Here is a 19602-nt window from a genome sequence, read left to right as displayed (position 1 = left end):
CACTGGATAAAATGAATCATGTGTCTTGAGCTTTATCTCTAGCAGATCTAGTACTGAGCTATGACAGTGACATTTAATTTTGGCGTTAAAAACAAAACCTAAAACGGAAAAAGGAAACTTGGCCATTGGAATAAAGTTCCACTGAAAAATGAAACACAATATTATATATATAATATTATTTCGATATTTGTTTCATTCTGATGTGTTTCTTAATGACAAGCTTCTGATTTATCTGGACCTGATGTCCACTCCGAAGCCTTTGGCATCATTGCACACTTAGCATACAATTCCTGGCGTTTTCTTTTTAAATAAATGTGAGGATAAATGTTATATAAAGTTTTTATAAAAGTTAAAATATAAGGATGTGTCAATGTTCCCTGTACAGTAAAGTGGGAAAGTACTTAATTTATATGGTCATAGAAACGTTTATTTTTTTTTTTTAAAGATTCTTTTTTGGGCATTTTAGGGCAGCAAAGATGTAAAAGGGGAGAGAGAGGGGGGGAATGACACGCAGCAAAGGGAAGCAGGTCGGAGTCGAACCTGCAGCCCCTGCGACAAGGACTGAGCCTTTGTACTTGGGGCACACGCTCTACTAGGTGAGCTATCCAGGCGCCCCTCATAGGACCATTTTTGAGCAAAAATCAATCATGCTTCTCAGCAAAACATGTAGAAACGATTTTATCATATTCAGGGTTTAAGGTTCATGTATTGTCATTCTACATACACAAAAAAAAAAAACTGTATGGTCGAGTACGGAAGATCCAGAGTACAAGCGGCTGAAATGGGTTTCCACAGGAGGGTGGCTGGCGTCTCCCTTAGAGATAGGGTGAGAAACTCAGTCATCTGTGAGCAACTCGGAGTAGAGCCGCTGCTCCTTTGCATGGAAAGGAGCCAGTAGGTGGTTCGGGCATCTGGTAAGGATGCCCCCTGGAACACCTCCCTAGGCCTGAGAACGCCTCGGGATGCCCTAGTCAGAGCTGGCTAATGTGGCCAATGTCAAACTTGTGATGTCATCAATTATAAAGTGTAGAGCTGCTTCAGAGACTGAAATGAATGAATATGAATATATGAATATGAACTGGAGACTAGAGCTGTCAGTCTTCCTCTATAATACCATTTGAATTTCATTTGTTTGCCGAAACAATTTGTCATAAACTAAGTAACAACAGTGTTAGCCATGATGCTAACGGCATTGATAACTAAACCAAACGGTGCTGCCACTACTATTTTAGTGATTTATAAGCAACCTGTTTCTTGCAGATTGTCACGTTACTGAGAATACAGCTGTTAGAAGGTAATATATGAAGTTTAAGCTAACTCTGACAGCTGTAGGGCAGCTAACATAAACTTTAGCTGTCTCCATGAAACTCCCAGCTAAATTCCTATAACTTGCGACGCAGTTAGGAAACCAAAACGAGCTAACTATTGATAACATAAGCATTTTGGCTCGGTGGATGTCAATTTTAAAGTCATGTTAAAACTATTTCCCATCCTTATTCCGATTTCCAGCCGCAGCTTGTCCCTTCCGTGTGCCGTGTTAGCTCACAAGGCATTGTGTTCCTCACTCCCGTAACTTATTGTTCATCAGACATGAGAAGAAGGAGATTAGCTAACATTAGCCAACCTATTTATATAATAAAAAAAAAAAATAAATAATAATAATAATCACATTTCAATAGTAATTTCAGCATTCGAATAGTATTGATTTTTTTACTATTCAAATTATATTTGACTTTCGGAATTTGTTACCAACAGCCCTACTGGAAACTGATTTGGTTTTTCTTTACTCTATTGTAGTGTTGCCAAACAGAAAATGCTCCTGTATATATTCCCCTGGGTGATGCCAGTGTCCTCTTTAACATCTTACCCAGTTCATTGTCTATGGAGCAGCTGCACACTTTATACTTAATGACATAACAATATTTAGTTTTAGCACTCTAGTTTTAGGATTTGAGAGAGTTGTTTATGTTTACTAATATGTTTGGACTGTATCAGATGACAGTATCTATCTATAACATCTATGACTATGAAAACAGGCCTAGTTCCCAGAGGTGGGACAAAGTCATTGTTATGCAAGTCACAAGTAAGTCTCAAGTCTTTGCCCTCGAGTCCCGAGTCAAGTCGAGTCAAAGATGAGGCAAGTCCCGAGTCGAGTCACAAGTCAAAGCCAACAAGTCTCAAGTCGAGTCCAAAGTCCTACCATTTTAGTTTCGAGTCATTTCAAGTCCTCTTACCACAGAAATAAAATTTATACAAATCATGTATGTCTGTAAGATTTGTATTTATTTAAACCTCTTTTTATACAATGACAATCAAATAAGGGCCTGCATGTTTTGCAAATTGCAACTCTTTTTTTTGTCGACTACCTCGTAATTTTTATAGCCAAACGAAACTATCTTCGGTATCATTTTGCCAACTGGCGCGTTGTTGCTTGTGCTTCATTGGTTGTCTTGCAATGTGCCTGCTTAGATGCTGTCGAATCAAAACAACGTGGGACTACAGTGATTGGCAGGCAGAGCGCGTGCTCTCTGCATGCATACAGGTGGTGCACATTTTTTTCACAGATGCAGATAAACTGAGAGCGGCGCGGCCGTGTGAACATTTTCTTCCCCAGTTTTCATGGGAAGTAGCAAGTCTTCTCGAGTCAAAAGGCGCAAGTCCAAGTGAAGTCACGAGTCATTGATGTTAAAGTCCAAGTCGAGTTGCAAGTCTTTGTACATTTTGTCGAGTCGAGTCTGAAGTCATCAAATTCATGACTCGAGTCTGACTCGAGTCCAAGTCACATGACTCGAGTCCACACCTCTGCTAGTTCCCCTTTAACATACTTGCTGTCAATCAGTGTTAGAAATCACAACAATCTATTATAATTCGGGGGCTTTAACTTCTTTCCATTGTACAGAAAATGTAATGATGTAAACTGACCACAAGATGGAGCTATTTATCCAGGTGAACTGTACTGGAACGTATTGGAACGGTGTACCAGACTACCAGCAGCTGGATGGTGCTCAGTTCCAGCCCCAACAACTTTTGTAATTCAGTCAAATGTATTCTTAGAAACACAGACTATTTCGATTTTAAGCCAGACCAACTGAAATAATAGAGATTTCTCTTCACAGCTAGAAGAAATAGACAATACATTTTTCAAGCTTGACTACATGGCAGCAGTGTGGTTACATGCTCTTACACTGGGAAACTCATTTTGGTCTAAAGTGTTTTGAATGTGGAAGTTAACCTGTGTGCAGCTTTCATATTGTAGGTCTGTATTTTGTTTAAGTGTAAAGCTAACAAGCTGGTGAGAAATGAGCTAAAGCAGGGATCTTTAAAGTTGTTTAGCTAAAAGAGAGATGGAGCAGGGACCCCCAACTACATACATTGTATAACATTTACTTGTCCCAATCACTTTGTTCTTCAAACGTCTCTGACACTGATCACGCTGGTCCAACACCACTTACCCTGCATGTCTGAGTCCATACTGCCCTGGCTGGAGACCACGCTCTGGACTCGACTCGGCCGGAGTTTGCCACAGCCTGAGGAAAGATTATTTGACATTTCTGTCAGCAGAATGACCAGTCACAAATCACAAAAACAAGAGATGAGCTCTGCCAGATGGCACACCCTCAGAGCCTGAGAGAGCAGTTGGAGAAAATGGACAACCCTGCCTTCTTCCTCTTTTTAGGAATATTAACATGAAAGAGCTGGGCGATATCACCTGAAATCAATATCACAATTCATTGTCACATTTGCCTCGATAAAGATGAATGAATAAAGTCTTATTAAACACACCTCACAGTGGAGCTCACAAAGCAAACATACAGCAAACTCTGACTGGTTGTATACTTTGGCCCACAGTATAGAGCTAGATTGAAATCTCATCATGTCACTATGAAACTTAAACCAATCCTCTCCAATACTGGCCACCAAAATGTCCATCCCATGCAGTTGTAGATTTGGTAACAATGGTTGAAAACACAGCAGAGGAACACTGAAAGCCCCTGACAGAATATAATAATATATAATAATAATAATAATAATGTGAATGTCTGATAGCGATCCAGCTGCAGACAGGCTGCCAGTACCCTGAAACACAACTGTATTCAGCATTTAAGAGATTGGCTGCCAACTAGTACACGCCAGGCGCTACTGAATCTGTCAGACAAACCATGATTCAATCTACAGTAATATAAAACACCTCACACGTAACAAAGTCGAACCAGAGACTGATTTGCCTAGTAGATGACTTTAAACCTCATCAGTCCCTCCAGAAAAACGCGATTATGCAATCGCATAATTCAATGCATAATCAGGACGCATTTTTTCAAATACGCCGCACTTTCGCCGCATAAATTGCCGATTTCCGCGCAAAATATGCGGGGCTTGCATGATTTCATAATCCCCGCATTTTCGTTGCAAAAAAGTCACATATATCTTAGCAGAAGTTGAAAAATGTTGTGTTTACTTCACACAAGAGCAGCCATTTTCCCCTGTTGCCATGGGAACGTTAAGTGACGTTATGAAGTGACGTTATGAAGTGACGTTATGAAGTGACATTATGAAGTGACGTTATGAAGTGACATTATGAAGTGACGTTATGAAGTGACATTATGAAGTGACATTATGAAGTGACATTATGAAGTGACGTTATGAAGTGACATTATGAAGTGACGTTATGAAGTGACGTTATGAAGTGACATTATGAAGCGACGTTATGAAGTGACGTAATCACGTGACGTGAACATCATCGAAAAGCTGCAAACCCCACGATGAAGCCATGATGAAACTGCAGTTTTTGCAAGTTTTTTTCATCAATCATCAAGTCAATTTCATCGCATAAAATTGCATAAAAATCCTGCATATTCCATCGCATTTTTTAAGAAAGCGTGCCGCATAATCAAGGATTTTAGCAACAATCACAAAAAAACTTTTTCTGGAAGGACTGCCTTATATGACAATTAATAAAGTAATCAAAGTTGGGGTTGATTATGGATGTTAATGATTAAGCGTTTAAACGTTAACAGACAATAACACTTTTGCCCGATTAATCAGTTAAACAGCTAAAAACGTGTTGTTGTGTTTTTTGCGGGCGCCCAGTTAGCTCAGTTGGTAGAGCGCGCCCCCTCTGTAGAGGTTTATTCCTCAACGTATATCTTCTAGTTTCTTTACTCTTCTATGACAGACTTTTCAACATTTTCTGACATTTAATAAACCAAACAACTAATCCAATAATCGAGGAAATAATCAACAATAAAAAATAATCGTTAGTTGCAGCCCTATTAGACAGACATCCTAATCCATCGGAGGGCTTATAACAACTATTATAAAGCATGTAATGAAATGCCTTAGTAACACATTACAGATCTGGGTTTTGAACAACAAATGTCTGTTGGACTCACTGTGAGAGGCTGACTGCATGGACTCAGCCAGGCTGACACTGGACGGCGTCTTGGGGGGGGAGGTGGGCTCTGTGCAGCAGTCAGTGTGGAGCTGGGGGGTCACCATGCTGGCTGAGCTCTGGGAAACAGTGTCATCGGCCTCCGGCTTCAAGCCTCTGATTGGCTGAGTGGCTTCTGCTGCTGTGTCAGCGGGTGCGTCAGCAGCAACACTGGGGGGCTTCTTGTCTTCACTCTGCAGTTGGTAAAAATAAGTGGCATATTCATATAAACATGTTTCATCAAGACATCTCAGAGCCGGATGCCCTGGTTGGTGAGCTTTGAAAATGCTATCCAAAAAAAAAAAAAAAACACAGCCCGCCGTACTCCTGCTGCTTAAAGTGCTCATATTATGCTCATTTTCAGGTTCATAATTGTATTTAGAGGTTATATCAGAATAGGTTTACATGGTTTAATTTTCAAAAAACACCATATTTTTGTTGTACTGCACATTGCTGCAGCTCCTCTTTTCACCCTGTGTGTTGAGCTCTCTGTTTTAGCTACAGAGTGAGACATCTCACTTCTGTTCCATCTTTGTTGGGAGTCACACATGCACAGTAGCTAGGTAAGGACTACTAGCCAGTCAGAAGCAGAGTATGAGGGCGTGCCACGCCAGCAGCTAGGTGAGCATTACAACGTGTTACAAAGTGACCACGTTTGTCTCTGAAGTAAAGGCTGGACTACAATAGAGCTGTTTGGAGCAGTTTGTGAACAGTGTTTTCTGTTGGAGATGGTAAGTCCCTTTGGGGTGGACTTTGGGCTTTTTCACTTTCTAAACCTATAACGTGCACAACAAAAAAATATATAACACAATAGTGTGTTAGTTTGAGTAAACATATATGAATTTTACTTATTGTTTCCCCCTAGTTTAATACTGCTTTTATTGTTCTTAATGGCTGTGTCTGTTCTAATTCTTCTTTTTTTTTTTTACTTTATACCATGTTGTATTGCCTTGTTGTATACTTTTCTGATTTTCCGCTGTGTCTTGTTTTATGCTAAGTTATGTGTTGTACTTTGTCTTGTTGTTTTCAGTCTCTGTGACGTGTTATGCTAAGTTTAGTTTTGCTTGTGTTGTTTTGTTGTATTTTAAAAAGCCTTTTTTAACATCGAAGGCAGGGGACTACAGATGAAAAATAGCCTTAGGCTAATTCTGGCTTTTTTAACCCATGGGAAATCATGTGTTTTATTAAATTGCGCTGTCCCCTTCCATAATAAACTAAACTGAACCTTAAAGGGAAAAAGCCAAAAAGCATAACATGAGCACTTTAAAAGACTGAATAAATGTGTACAAGTTTTGACAATAAAAAGTCTGTGCTGAATCATTCCCATGGCAACATGAAAGACTAATTACTCAGCGCTTTATTTCTATGCTGCCAGATATTGTGATCATGATTAATATAGATCCCACTGAATAAAGACTTCAAAGCTTGGCAACAAACCCTGTGTTTTTACACTGCAGCTGCAAACGGCTCAGTTCTGACACCTATACATTATGAGATCTGTTGTTTTCTGGTCTGTATTACTTGATTTCCAGCACAGAGGTGGGCCACCTCATCTAAAATGAACATTACTCCCACTAACAAAATGCATTACACAGAAATGCAACATGAAACTTCGGGAAAAAAGGGCAGAGACAGTGAAGGCCACAAATGTAATGAGGCAACAGTTTGAACTGAGTCTGTGTGATTCAGCTCAGGAGGTGACACCTTGATATATCCATCTCATTCTTTGTTCTTTTTGCAGCATATTTAATCAGCACCCCTTTCCCACAAATGCATTGTGCAAACACTGTTTACACACAGCTCACAAATGGTGGAAGTGTTGCATTTGACAAATGATTGTCACTTGCAAATGTATGTGTAATGTGGAAGACCTAACAGGGCTCTTGCCTGCACATCACTGGGTTGCTACTATGGTATGACGTTTGTTCTGTATAGCGAGTAAAAAGGGAATTGATCTTATATTACAAAATGACGCTTGTGTGAGGCAAACTTAGTGAAATGTGGCCATATAGGAAATACAAATAAAACCTGAGGTTTCACAAAAAAATAGAGAAGTAGGGGAAAACGGCTAGGCAAGTCAGGATCAGGTATTGTTAGATATTAGATATTGGTTAATTAAGGCGGTTTGTCACTCCTCCTGAGGAGTGACAAACCGCCTTAATTAACCAATTATCTAAGGTCAACCCTGTACTAATGTGAACGTCAAAGAAAACTAAACACTTAGGGCTCCTGCACAATGCCTGCATGGCGTGAGCGTGTCAGCTGCGTGGCGTGTCCGTTTTTATTTTGGCTCCCATGTTAACAGGTTAGAGCTTGCACACTGCCTGCGTGACACGCACGTCTCAGGCGTGGCATGCTAGAAATAGGACCGACGCCTATTTTTCACGCGACACGCAAGCATGTTGGAAGCGTTTCCAGGCAAAATAGAATACGAAAAGATGTTTATATGTCATTTTGACACAAATACATTTAATAAATGACATTTTGATGTTTGAAAGTCTCTAGGTGTTGACATAAATGCAGATATAAATGTAATTTAAAAAACTCATAATAAATAATTATCGATTTTCAAATATGGCACCTGTCAATACAGACCGAAATATTCTGTAGCCTATTTTGCCGTCAATACTGCCGACGATGTCACAAAAATATTGACAAAATAAAGTTGAAGAACACGCTATTATTTCATTTTATCATTGGGAAACATACATGTGTACAGACAAGGCTAGCAGCAGCAGAGCCGCGTCAAGACACGTTTCTGATAGAAAACGCCATGCAGCCGCCACGCAACTGACACGCAACACAAACGCCACGCAGGCAGTGTGCGGGAGCCCTTAGAATGATTATACAAATGCAGACATCAAGTATCTGGCATCAACGACGTATCTGACCTCGCTGTCTGCCTGAGCCTCTGCTTCACTCTCCAGCATCCCGTCCTCCACCTGTGCTCCAGCGCTGCAGGCGTTGGTGTGCTGCGGGGGGGCGGCGGCGCTCTCAGACAGCCTCTTGGTAGCGTGGATCCTCTGAATGTGCAGTCTGCTCAGGGACATGTAGTAGAAGCTGCCCTGTTCTCCATTCAACACGTAGCCAGAGAAAGACATTCGGCGGAACTCCTGAGAGATCAGACATTATCCGATCATACAACAGAGTCATACATCCTAACTGTGTCCAGACACTCAAACAACCATGTGTGCTCTGCTCTACTACTGACAAGTACTCAGTACACTTCCTGTACAATGAAAAGTTTGTTTTTAAGTAGTATATTTGTATTCATAATTATAGGTGCAAATATGCAAGTTCAAGTCTTTTGTAATAATGATGGGACATAATGATATTGACATTTTGAAATTATTTTTTTTTTTCAACACCATACATGTTGCAGTAACAGTTGTGGCCAATGAGCCACCATTTAATGACCCCGAAACCACAGTACGTACCAAACTGTACATTTTGTGTTACACTCAAACAGAATGGGAGGAAAACATTATATTGATATACTGACCATTATATTTGTGGAGATGGCAGGAAAGGAATCACCTCCATTGGAATCAATGCGTGTGTGCAAGTGTATGTGTTTTTTTATGTCTGTGTGTGTGTGTGTGTGTGTGTGTTTCTTTGTGCGTGTCTGTGTGTGTGTGTGTTTCTTTGTGCGTGTCTGTGTTTCTTTGTGCGTGTCTGTGTGTGTGTTTCTTTGTGCGTGTCTGTGTGTGTGTTTCTTTGTGCGTGTCTGTGTGTGTGTTTCTTTGTGCGTGTTTCTTTGTGCGTGTCTGTCTGTCTGTCTGTCTGTCTGTCTGTGTGTGTGTGTGTGTGTGTGTGTGTGTGTGTGTGTGTGTGTGTGTGTGTGTGTGTGTGTGTGTGTGCGCGTGTGTGTGTGTGTGTGTGTGTGTGTGTGTGTGTGTGTGTGTGTGTGCGCGCCTGTGTGTGTGTGCGTGTGTGTGTGTGTGTGTGTGTGTGTGTGTGTGTGTGTGTGTGTCCCTGCCTCTTTGAATTTCTCCAGAGACTGCTCCGGCCCGAAGACAAACTGAAGTGGGACATCTTCACAGTGACAGTGGGGTCGCCCGCTGGAGCGCACAACATGCTCCGCTACTTTCTGCAGCGTGGCCGAGCTGATGACCCGAGAGTGACGCAGCGCGGAAACAATCTCATCCTCCAGCAGCCAGCGGATCTGAAACACAGAGTGTAAAACCAGGACCAGCTCATCACTGTTGTGCATGTGCAATACTAGCAAAAATATGGACCTCATTGTTTTCTGTGAGGAATAAACGTATCCCTTCTAATATCAATAAGACTTAAAGCTGTAATTCTCATTACAAAGAAGCATTCACAACGTCCATGCTCAACAAAGTATTAGACAGAACCAAAAACATGATGATTGATGATTCAGATATCCTTAGAATCTTACCAACAGTGAGGTAAAAAATGTAAAGTTTGTACTAAGGTCAGTAAACCAATCAAAGGCTCAATAAATAAAAATAATAAGGGTCATAATGTGGTCAATAATATGTCTTTTTTGCCTGAAGCTGAAAACAAAGGAAGGAAAGCCTTGTTTGAAAGGGTCATTTTTCTTTCAACCTGGAGCCTATTTTCCCATGCATTAGTGAACTCAAATCTTTGAAATTGGTCCAGTATTGAGCAAGAACGCTGTAACCTGCAGTCATGAACCGGGCTGCAATGTAATGTAAGCGGCTGTTTTTGCCACTGACAGGCTCCGATTATTATTCTAAGTGTCTGGCAACATTATGGAAAGGATCCCTACAGAGATAGAGTTTTTTGTTAAAGAGTAAAATCCTTTTTGTTCAACATGAAACAGCCACCGAAATCACCATCACCAAACCCACCAAACCCCATGTAAATAATCACTACTTTTGTGTATAGAGCTAGCATATTTCCACATGTAAATGGGTGAATTAAGGGTTTATTTCAGCCAAACCAGAGTGGCGATTGTTTTAACAGTGGAAAGACGAACCAAGGCAGCTTTTGATAGTTTTATTTATTTTTGTCGACTTGACATAAAATGTGTGTTTTACGATGATAAAATGACATCAGTCACACAAAAACATGGTGAAATAGGGTGTGCCCTGTGGGGAGCATGCATGTGTTCAGTAAACGTCATGGTAACCTGACAGTTAGTTTCAATATTAAGCTAGGAAGCTTCCAAATTTCCCCTTTGTAATAGGACGTATTTTTCTCTGAAAGTGTACATGTGAACTGGGTGAATGCCCAGACTGCTGCATATTTGGGTGAAGCTAATAAGTGAAGCTACTCTCATCTAGAGGTTGTAGGTATTATTTGTTGCGTTGCTGCTGTGATAGCTCACATTTAAAAGAATACGACTCACCTCGTCCATTGTGGCCAGGATTGCTGACTGGTGAGGAAGCGGCAGTTTGGATAAGGGATCACCAGAGACCCTGATAGAAGACAAGACAGATATAAGAAATCTAAAAAGGACAGAATCAGAGTCAACCAGAGACAGTATTGTAATGTTGAACAAGCATGTGTGTTGGACCGACTCACCCATCAACGCTTGCCCCCCTCAGATTGTCATACACGGCCATCATTTCCTCATCAGAGCGATAGGAGGACGGCTGTCCTGGTGAACGATTCAGGGACACACTGCTCTCTGAGGTGTACCTGCACACAGAGAGAAGATCATTCACAGGCTCACAGTATCCTCATATCACATCAGAACATATTTACTTTATAATTTGTGCACAGCTAGTCTCACATTGCCAGACCTTCCTCCACAGTTCTGCGGAGGAAGGTCTGGCTAGTCCACACAGTATTCCAGGATGGGAGAAAAACGTGCTCTGGTTTATTGGCATTTCTTTAAACCAATCACAATCGTCATGGGCGGTGCTAAGCGCCGGACAGAGCAACGGTGCCTCTGCAAAATAGCCTCAGGAAGGAACTTGTTTTGGTGGAACGTGTACGTTCAAAAGTTGTTTTAGTCGTGCAACAGAAAACTCAGACTGGACTGTCTGGATTTACCCTGCAGAGATCTGAGGAGCAGTTAACCATAGTCCTCATAAATTCACCGGAGTTTAGAACGCCAACACAAAGAAAGAGGAAGGTGACAGACATCCGGCGGAATTTCTGGCGACACCTGAACAATCCCGGAAATGAAATATCGTCGAGACAGACTAGTGCACAGCTTAATGACAACTGTTTTAGATATGTCTTCCAACTTTTGTGCATTATTGTCGTTTTTGATTCAAAAACTGCTGAAACAATTGATAAATTATCAAAATAGTTACATATTTGTTTTCTGTCGATAGAGATCCATGAATCCTTTAGTTCTATTTCACACTATTCACTGATTGACAGCTGCGGGTTGTAATACGGCAAGAAATGTAGCAATGTGCTAACAAATGCAAGGAAAAAGAAAACAATTTAAAAATGCATGTAAACAATACAATACATACAATTTAAAAATGCATGTATACAATACAATACATACATTTTTAAAATGTATGTATTTTAATATATATATATATATATATATATATATATATACACACACACACACACATAAATACAATATTTGTTTGCCTCTGCCTACCAGTCAAGTAGCAGTTTCCATCCATGTCTGACTCATATAATATACCTATGTAGTGAAGACTTTTTATATATTTTTGGGCATTTTAGCCTTTAATAGACAGGACAGCTTTGGACAGGAAAAGGGGAAGAGAGAGAGAGGGGTTAGACATGCAGCAAATGGCCACAGGTCGTACCCAAACCCTGAGCCGCTGCGTCGAGGACTGGGCCTCTGTATATGGGCGCCCACTCCACCAGGTGAGCTACCCAGGCGCCCTGTAATGAAGACTTTGAAGCAATTAACAAAAAAGTATTTTTAAGTGTATTTTTTGCTTCACACACATCTTCAACCCAGCAGCACAGAAGATGTATGTAATCAGTACATTATGTCATTCAGTTATGTCATTGAAAAATGTCCAGAAACGTTATGATGTCACAGTAAAGTTGACCTTTTGGTGATAAAATATCATCACTTCATCCTTTTATCCTATTAGACATTTGTGTGAAATCTTGTTATAATGAACGTATCAATTCTTGAGTTATGGCCAAAAATGGGTTTCGTGAAGTCACAGGGAACTTAACCACCAAAATCTAATCAGTTCATGCTTGAACCCAAGTGGATGTTTTTGCCAAATGGAAGAAATTCCCTCAAAGCGTTTACAAGAATAGAACGGACAGACAACCTGAAAACATAATTCTGCAGGTTTCACCAAAACAATTTTAAGACTTAAGACCTTTTTAAGACCATTATGAATGAAATGTAAGTCCTTTATCACAACATCAACTAAGCCCTAAATTTGTGTTTTCAAGCCAAGTATCGCTAAACTTGCACTTCCCCATAGCTGAAGAATAAAATCTGTTTTATGTCCGTGGTACAATCTGAAAGAGATTTGCGCCAATAACACGAAAGCCGATGCAATATCAGTTGCATGTTGGTCTCATTTGTAGTCGTAATACAGTGAAATTATATTTGGACTAGCGAAAGAAACTGCAACACCACAGAATAAAAAAAGAGCATTAGAGGTAGAGTTACATGGACGTAGGAAAATTAAGACCTGTTTAAAATGATTTAAGACCTAGAACACAATACTTCAGTGAATTTAAGACTTTTTAAGACCCAGCGGAAACCCTGGTAATGCCTCGGTCGGGGCTGTCACCGGCTTGGAGGCATAAAAACTGAAATAACAAATATCGTGTCCAAAAAAACCTTACACTATAATTTTATTTTCTTGCAAACCTGCTGAATTGTGGCTTTTTGCTCACTTTGACTCACCTGTTATGATGAAAATCGGCCATGACTTCAATCTCCACAGGCAGTGTCAGGACAAAAATATCTAATGTGACCGAGAGCTCATTCAAATCCACAGACTGTAAGGCCTCAGCATTCTCCAGGAAGGAAATAATCTCCCCTGCAATCACAAAACTGAAATAAGCACGGTAACAAAAGCAATAGTCTCAGTGGTAAACTCTTAACGTTTCAATTAAAGATTTTACAGAGGGAAGATGGAAAGACAAAAGCTGACGACAAAAGACCCGTTTTGATGAATGAATGCATGAAGGCTGTTAAAAAATTCTGAATATTCTCTTGGGAGAAAGGCAGAGATCTTAACCAGACTCTTGCGTTAACGTTGGGTGTCTCTATTCTGGTAAAGTGAAGAGACAATCAAGGCTGTACTCACCAAGGCAGGTGGGCAGTGTTTGTATGGGCATGGAGCCGTGGCAGCTTTTCAAATTCACCGAACAAGTGACATGAACGAACAGCGGGGGCATGTCCAGCTGTGGCCCCTCGGCCTCCAGCAGGGAGTCTCCCTCCAGGATGCTGAAGGAGTCCTGGTCCTGGTTGACAGTGTTGGAGTCTGACAGGGACTGGTCGTCACCGTCTCCGTGGGAACTGGTGCCTGGATGCTCCTCATACTCCACCACCAAATCGGTGTCGCTTTCCGTCATGATGCAGCAACCCGACAAGTGCTCTGCACACAAACCAACCAACTGTTCATTATCATATCACTAGTCTTTAATCGATGACGATTCATTTCCGGCATTGTTCAGTAGGGCTGGGTACCGAATTCGATACGGTTTAGGCACCGACCGAATATTAGTATCGAAAAATGACTCATCATTCAATACCCAATTTCCATACCTAAGGAGCAAATCTCTTTTTTTCATAATTATTTTTATTATTTCCATCAAGAAGTAATACATATACCAGCATACTGTGTAATTTTATACTCCAATCAGAGTACAACTCCTACTAGTAACAGTATTCCTCTACTCCACAGGATCTTAAACTCACACACTCATGCATGCTCACACTCATACTTTTACATACCCACCTCCCCAACCATACACTCTCCATGCTTCCACTCATCCATATATACCATTTATACACATTCCACTCCTCCACATATACCATTCATTCCCACTCATCCACATATATCGTTCACATTTTTGACACACAAACCCACTCCTTAGTATCGAAAAATGACTCGCCAATCAATACCCAATTTCCTTACCTAAGGCAGCTTTATTTGTAGGAGCAAATCTCATCAGAGTCAGTGAGCCAATAAACATTCAGCATGATTCTACCAAGATCTAATAATGCTGCTAATTATCTTAAGTTACACGTCGAGGAGGCATGCAGGAAAAACTCTGAGTTACGAGACAGGGCTCACGTATTAGTTTATCTAAAAGAGTTGTGCCGTAATGCATAATGTTGTAATCCATTTATGTTAAAATGGATTTTATAAAATTGCAATTGAAAAAAGTATCGCTCAGGAACCGGTATCGAACATTTTTTAACGATACCCAGCCCTATTGTTTAGGTGCTGCCGAAGGTTCCGCCGGATGTCCGTCACCTTCCTCTTTCTTTGTGCTGGTGTTCTAAACTCTGGTGGATCTATGAGGACTTAGCGCCACCAAAGACAATTGTGACCGCTACAACTACGACCGGAAGCATGGAACAGATTGTGCAGTGCCATAAATCCTCGTAAAACAGGATTATCATCTGCGCATGCTCGAACATCTTGCGCATGAGCAGGACGGATCGTGCAGGCAGCACAGATCGGGTACCGACACTATCCCATCACAAGTTGAGGAGCACAATTTCGTGTATCTCACTATTGGTCATGGGTCAAAAATAAAATGACAGAAATTACCATAATGCATTGTTATTATACCAAATAATGCGTTTTACATGGTATACAGGCACATGTGTCATTTACAGACAAAGAAATGTACTATTTTGTACAGAACAGTATGTACCACTACATGTAGTATGTCCTCTTATGAACATCGACTTATCTGGGATTTGGGACGTGTAGTGATTAGAGTGGCGATACCCGACCCAAGCTCGACGGGACCCGACGGGACCCGACGGGACCCAACGGGACCCAACGGGCCGGGTTTCGGACAGATATTTAGAAATGATGTTTGGGTTCGGGTCGGGCTCGGTCACATCAGCGCGACAAGGCATTTGTTGTAAAATGGTGCTGCGGCTCCTTTAAGAGAGCTCTGTGCGTGTGGGTGTGTGGTAAGTGGGCAGAAGAGAGATAGAGAAAGAGGAAGCAGACGTGTAGATGCAACCGGAGCAGAGTTGGCTACATGTGTCAATATGAGAAAAAATGAGATTTTAACTGTGTCGGGCTCAAGGTTATTATAGTTTTGCATTTTTCATTAGTTTTTATTTTTATTTTGTTTTGACTTTTTGTATTCAAATTCAGTTTAGTTTTAAAAGCGGGTTTGCTAGTTTAGTTTAGTTTTTATTAGTTTTAGTCTTTTTTGTAATATGGGTTATTTGTCGGGGGATTCAAAAAGTATTGTGTAATAATAACTCAAGAAAAACATCATACAATTTTAGAAATATGTATTCACAATGTATTGAAGAATAACACCAGTACATAAAATGTAGCCTACATGGTCATTAATATGTGAACAGTCTACACAAGACGCTGCAGTAAGTGCAAAATGTGTAAGTGACATGTTCCAGGAAAAAAAACTAAATGGCAACAGACTAAAGAAGACATACATCAACAGGTGTTTTGAACTTTGGTTCGAGTAAAGTGGCAAACTTTTTTTAGTCAATCGACTCACACAGTTGTGTAGACATCCCAGTATCAATCCACATATTAACCCACGCTTCCTCCCGGTGTTCCTGCGTATGTACTAACCAGCAGCTATCGGGTCGCCGGTGAAAGCCTTCCTGTAGTGTTCTCTGTCCTGCTGTTGTCTCTGTCATGCTGCCTGGCCCTGTACCCATACATCCATGCCCGTAACGTTACCGGGGTTAGCTTCTGTTTCGGGGAAAGGGGGCTTTGCGTTCTCCTTTACCTTGTTAAGGTAAGCTAGGTTAGCCTCCTAGCTTGTGTGCGTTTCTCAAATGTACTTTCAAATTCGTGGGATTTTTCCCTTTAATAAATTGTCCACATATTTTACCACCTTCCACTGCAAGGCACTTGCTTTTATCTGACACAGTCATAATCAAATAGGTGCCGCTTTCTTCCGACTTTCGGTACCGCTATGATGCCAGGCGAGGGGCATGGACTATGTTGTGTTCAATTTGACGTGGAATGTCGGGATTTCTGGGTTCCCAGTCGGAAACTATACATGTCTACGGGAAATGTCATGGTCGGAAAGATATAACGTTATTTGCTCTACGAAAGACATCAACAAAGACGAAAACTAAGGACATTTACTCGATAATTTTATTTTATTTTAGTTAGTTTTGCAAACAGACATTACAGTTTTAATTTAGTTATCGTTTTTTTGTAATGCCTCGTTTTTATTTTTAATTTCAGTTAACGACAATGTTTTTTCCCACCTAGTTTTTGTTATTTCGTTCGTTTTCGTTAACGATTATAACCTTGGTCGGGCTCGGGCATAAATATATTAATGCCTGACGGGCTCGGGCCGGGTTCGATTACTGCTCTGTCTGACGCGGGCCGGGCTCGGACAGAAAAACGCGGCCCGATCACCACTCTAGTGGTGATGTGTATAAAGTATTGTCAACACCAATCACAGATATAGAGCATATTAACATGCATACATGTTTATATATTTATTCTCATACAAGAGTTGTATTACCAATGCACATGCGCATGATATACCTTCACGACCAAATGTTAGCGATTGGTTATGGCAGATCCAGAGTGGCTCTGTGCAGATCCAATAGTTTTAAACTTCAACAGAGTACCCGCCTTCAAGGAAGTTAACACTTGTCAATGGAGAGTGGCCAGACTCTCTGTACAAATGAAATGTACCAGAGTCTGGTAGGACCAGGCTAAGATATCTCTCCCTTCAGCAGAAGAATGCAAAAAACACCTCTCTAGTGACAACCTTTGTCTGACATCTTAGGTCACCTAAGATGTCAGACAAAGGTTGTCACTAGAGAGGTGTTTTTTAATCTAACATAAGAAAAAAACACTTTTGAGTGGAGAGGGACTTTAACCTAACTTAAACAGACTCAACACTACCTTACCTGTCTTAACCTAACTTAATTTATCCTGACTTCACCTATTCACCTAATTTAACTTAGCTTAACCTGCTAGCCTAACCTATGAACTTTGTGTAATCAGAATCTATTCCATGTTGCTCCTTTCACAATGGTCAACTGATGTAAGCTTTAGGAAACATGAAATCCTGACACTGACATGAGATCTTACACTTGTATTATGTATATTGCTTTTCTGATTTTAGATCTATTGTTGCTCTGTGAAGCACTTAATAACTATGTAAATGCATTGTCAGAATGAAACAATATAATTGCAGGGTGTACCTAATTAAAGCTAAAGCTTCGTGAATGACGCTCACCATCCTCAGTAGCTGGCTCGGCCTCTGACACCAGCTCCTCACTGGGTCTCCTCCCCGTCTCGCCGTCCTCAGAGTCCTCCTGAGGAGACAAACCACAGTGCAAAGGTTTATCCAGTCCAATCAAGAGCAGTGGTTTCTCTTTCCGAGACATCCATTTACAGCAGGGGTCTTCAACGTGTTTTAAACCAAGGACCCCTTAACTGAGAGAGAGATGGAGCAGGGACCCCACCCCTTCTACATGTATTGTATAAAATGAAGTTGCAGATTTAACTGGGCCTACTATCTGGACCCCCTGTTGAAAATCTCTGATTTACAGGGCCCTATTTTAACGATCTAAGCGCATGGCATGAAGTGCATGGCGCAGGTGCGTGTAGGGCGTATCCAAATCCACTTTTTCTAGTTTGACGGCAGAAAAAAGGGTCCGTGTGCCGGGCGCATGGTTCAAAAGGGTTGTACTTAGTGTCTTCATTAATCATAGGTGTGTTTTGGGCGTAACATGCAATAAACCAATCAGAGTGTCATCTCCCATTCCCTTTAAAAGCCAGGCGCATTTGTACCATGGCGCATTGCTATTATGATGGCGGATATGCACCGTAATATTTTTATTTGTAATCTTTTGCATGTTTGTGTGCTGCCGCGCTTCCCTGTGTGTGTGTAACAAGCATAGTGTGCGCGCGCTGTGCACAAGCCTAGGTGCATTTTGCATTAGACCAGGTTTTTGTTGGTGAATGGTGTGATCACTTCCCGCTGCCTCAAGATAGCAATACGCAAAGAATGCACCTGAACACACCTCTCTGTAAGACCAGCATGCCCATGGGCGTAAAGACGGGCGCAGGTGCATTTGCTATTTAAACGATGCGGCCGCTGGACTGCGTCGGTCTTAGATTAGCAAAGACACTTACACTGGGTGAAAGATAGGGCCCGCAGTCTCTTTTCTTCGGTTAAAGAAATACATATTACTTATTTTCTCCCGCAGGCAACGTTAATCCAGAATCATTTAATTTTCCTACATATCACCAACGATATTAATGAGATATGAAAGCAAAGCCAAGTCAGTCTTCCAAAAACACAAGGATAACAATTAGAACATGAACACAAACACAACTTGGTCAACTCACGTCTCTCTTGTATGAAGGCGGGCAGTAGAAGAAGTAGTGTGGATTGGAGGGCACAGTTTTGAAATACTGAGACACGATCCCCATGAATTTATCCTGTTGAATGATTAGATCTTTTTCAAATTTGACATCAGTTTGACCTTTTTAGCTTATTAGCTCATGTAGTTACTAATTACTCAATTGACAGTCTATGATCAAAAGGAATCATCAGATCTACTTGAAAATATGAAACTATGAGCAGGAGATTAATAATTAGGAGCTCAGACAATACCTGTATTATGTTGCGCAGATCTGGATACACTTCACACTTGGCCTGTGCGTGAAGCAGCGTCAGAGGGAACTCTGGGATCTTGGCTGTCTTGGACTCATCCAGGATCAGTGGAGATGTAGGAGGAGAGGACTTCCCTCTAGATTCAGCTTCAGCGGCATCCTCCATTTCAATACTATTGTCAGAAGCATTAACATTAGACATTAATAATTGTATTAGCTCATTGGTAACAAGTAAAAAACGCCTCATCAACAAGGCCCCGGACCCCCACTGATATTGACGCTTACTTCTGTATCCTTATTTATTGGCTTATTTCTAATTTATGATTAATTTGTATGGTTGTGTATGTATGCACCATTCACCAAGGCAATTTGACCTTTGGAATTAAAATAGCCCTACATCATCACATACCCTTCACCATACCTAGAGATTGGCATGGTTTTATTTATTAT

The 19602-nt window shown here is 40.9% G+C and overlaps 1 protein-coding gene across 7 annotated transcripts in view; it reads right to left on the bottom strand.

Moving 5' to 3' along the window:
• szt2 (SZT2 subunit of KICSTOR complex) overlaps nucleotides 1-19602 on the bottom strand; it is a 164016-nt gene that overhangs the window by 95025 nt on the left and 49389 nt on the right. For all 7 annotated transcript variants that reach the window (XM_031311751.2, XM_036007501.1, XM_036007498.1 and 4 more), the window contains 11 exons: nucleotides 19154-19325; nucleotides 18886-18978; nucleotides 17768-17846; nucleotides 13642-13932; nucleotides 13236-13371; nucleotides 10943-11059; nucleotides 10767-10836; nucleotides 9408-9593; nucleotides 8320-8541; nucleotides 5391-5622; nucleotides 3453-3527 (listed from right to left, as the gene is read on the bottom strand). In XM_031311751.2, the coding sequence (XP_031167611.2) occupies nucleotides 3453-3527; nucleotides 5391-5622; nucleotides 8320-8541; nucleotides 9408-9593; nucleotides 10767-10836; nucleotides 10943-11059; nucleotides 13236-13371; nucleotides 13642-13932; nucleotides 17768-17846; nucleotides 18886-18978; nucleotides 19154-19325 (1673 nt within the window). The remainder of the gene's footprint in view (nucleotides 1-3452; nucleotides 3528-5390; nucleotides 5623-8319; nucleotides 8542-9407; nucleotides 9594-10766; nucleotides 10837-10942; nucleotides 11060-13235; nucleotides 13372-13641; nucleotides 13933-17767; nucleotides 17847-18885; nucleotides 18979-19153; nucleotides 19326-19602) is intronic.

The sequence above is a fragment of the Sander lucioperca genome, chromosome 11, assembly GCF_008315115.2.
Source record: "Sander lucioperca isolate FBNREF2018 chromosome 11, SLUC_FBN_1.2, whole genome shotgun sequence".
In the NCBI taxonomy this organism is placed as follows: Eukaryota; Metazoa; Chordata; class Actinopteri; order Perciformes; family Percidae; genus Sander; species Sander lucioperca.
This window is presented reverse-complemented; position numbering and strand designations above follow the sequence as displayed.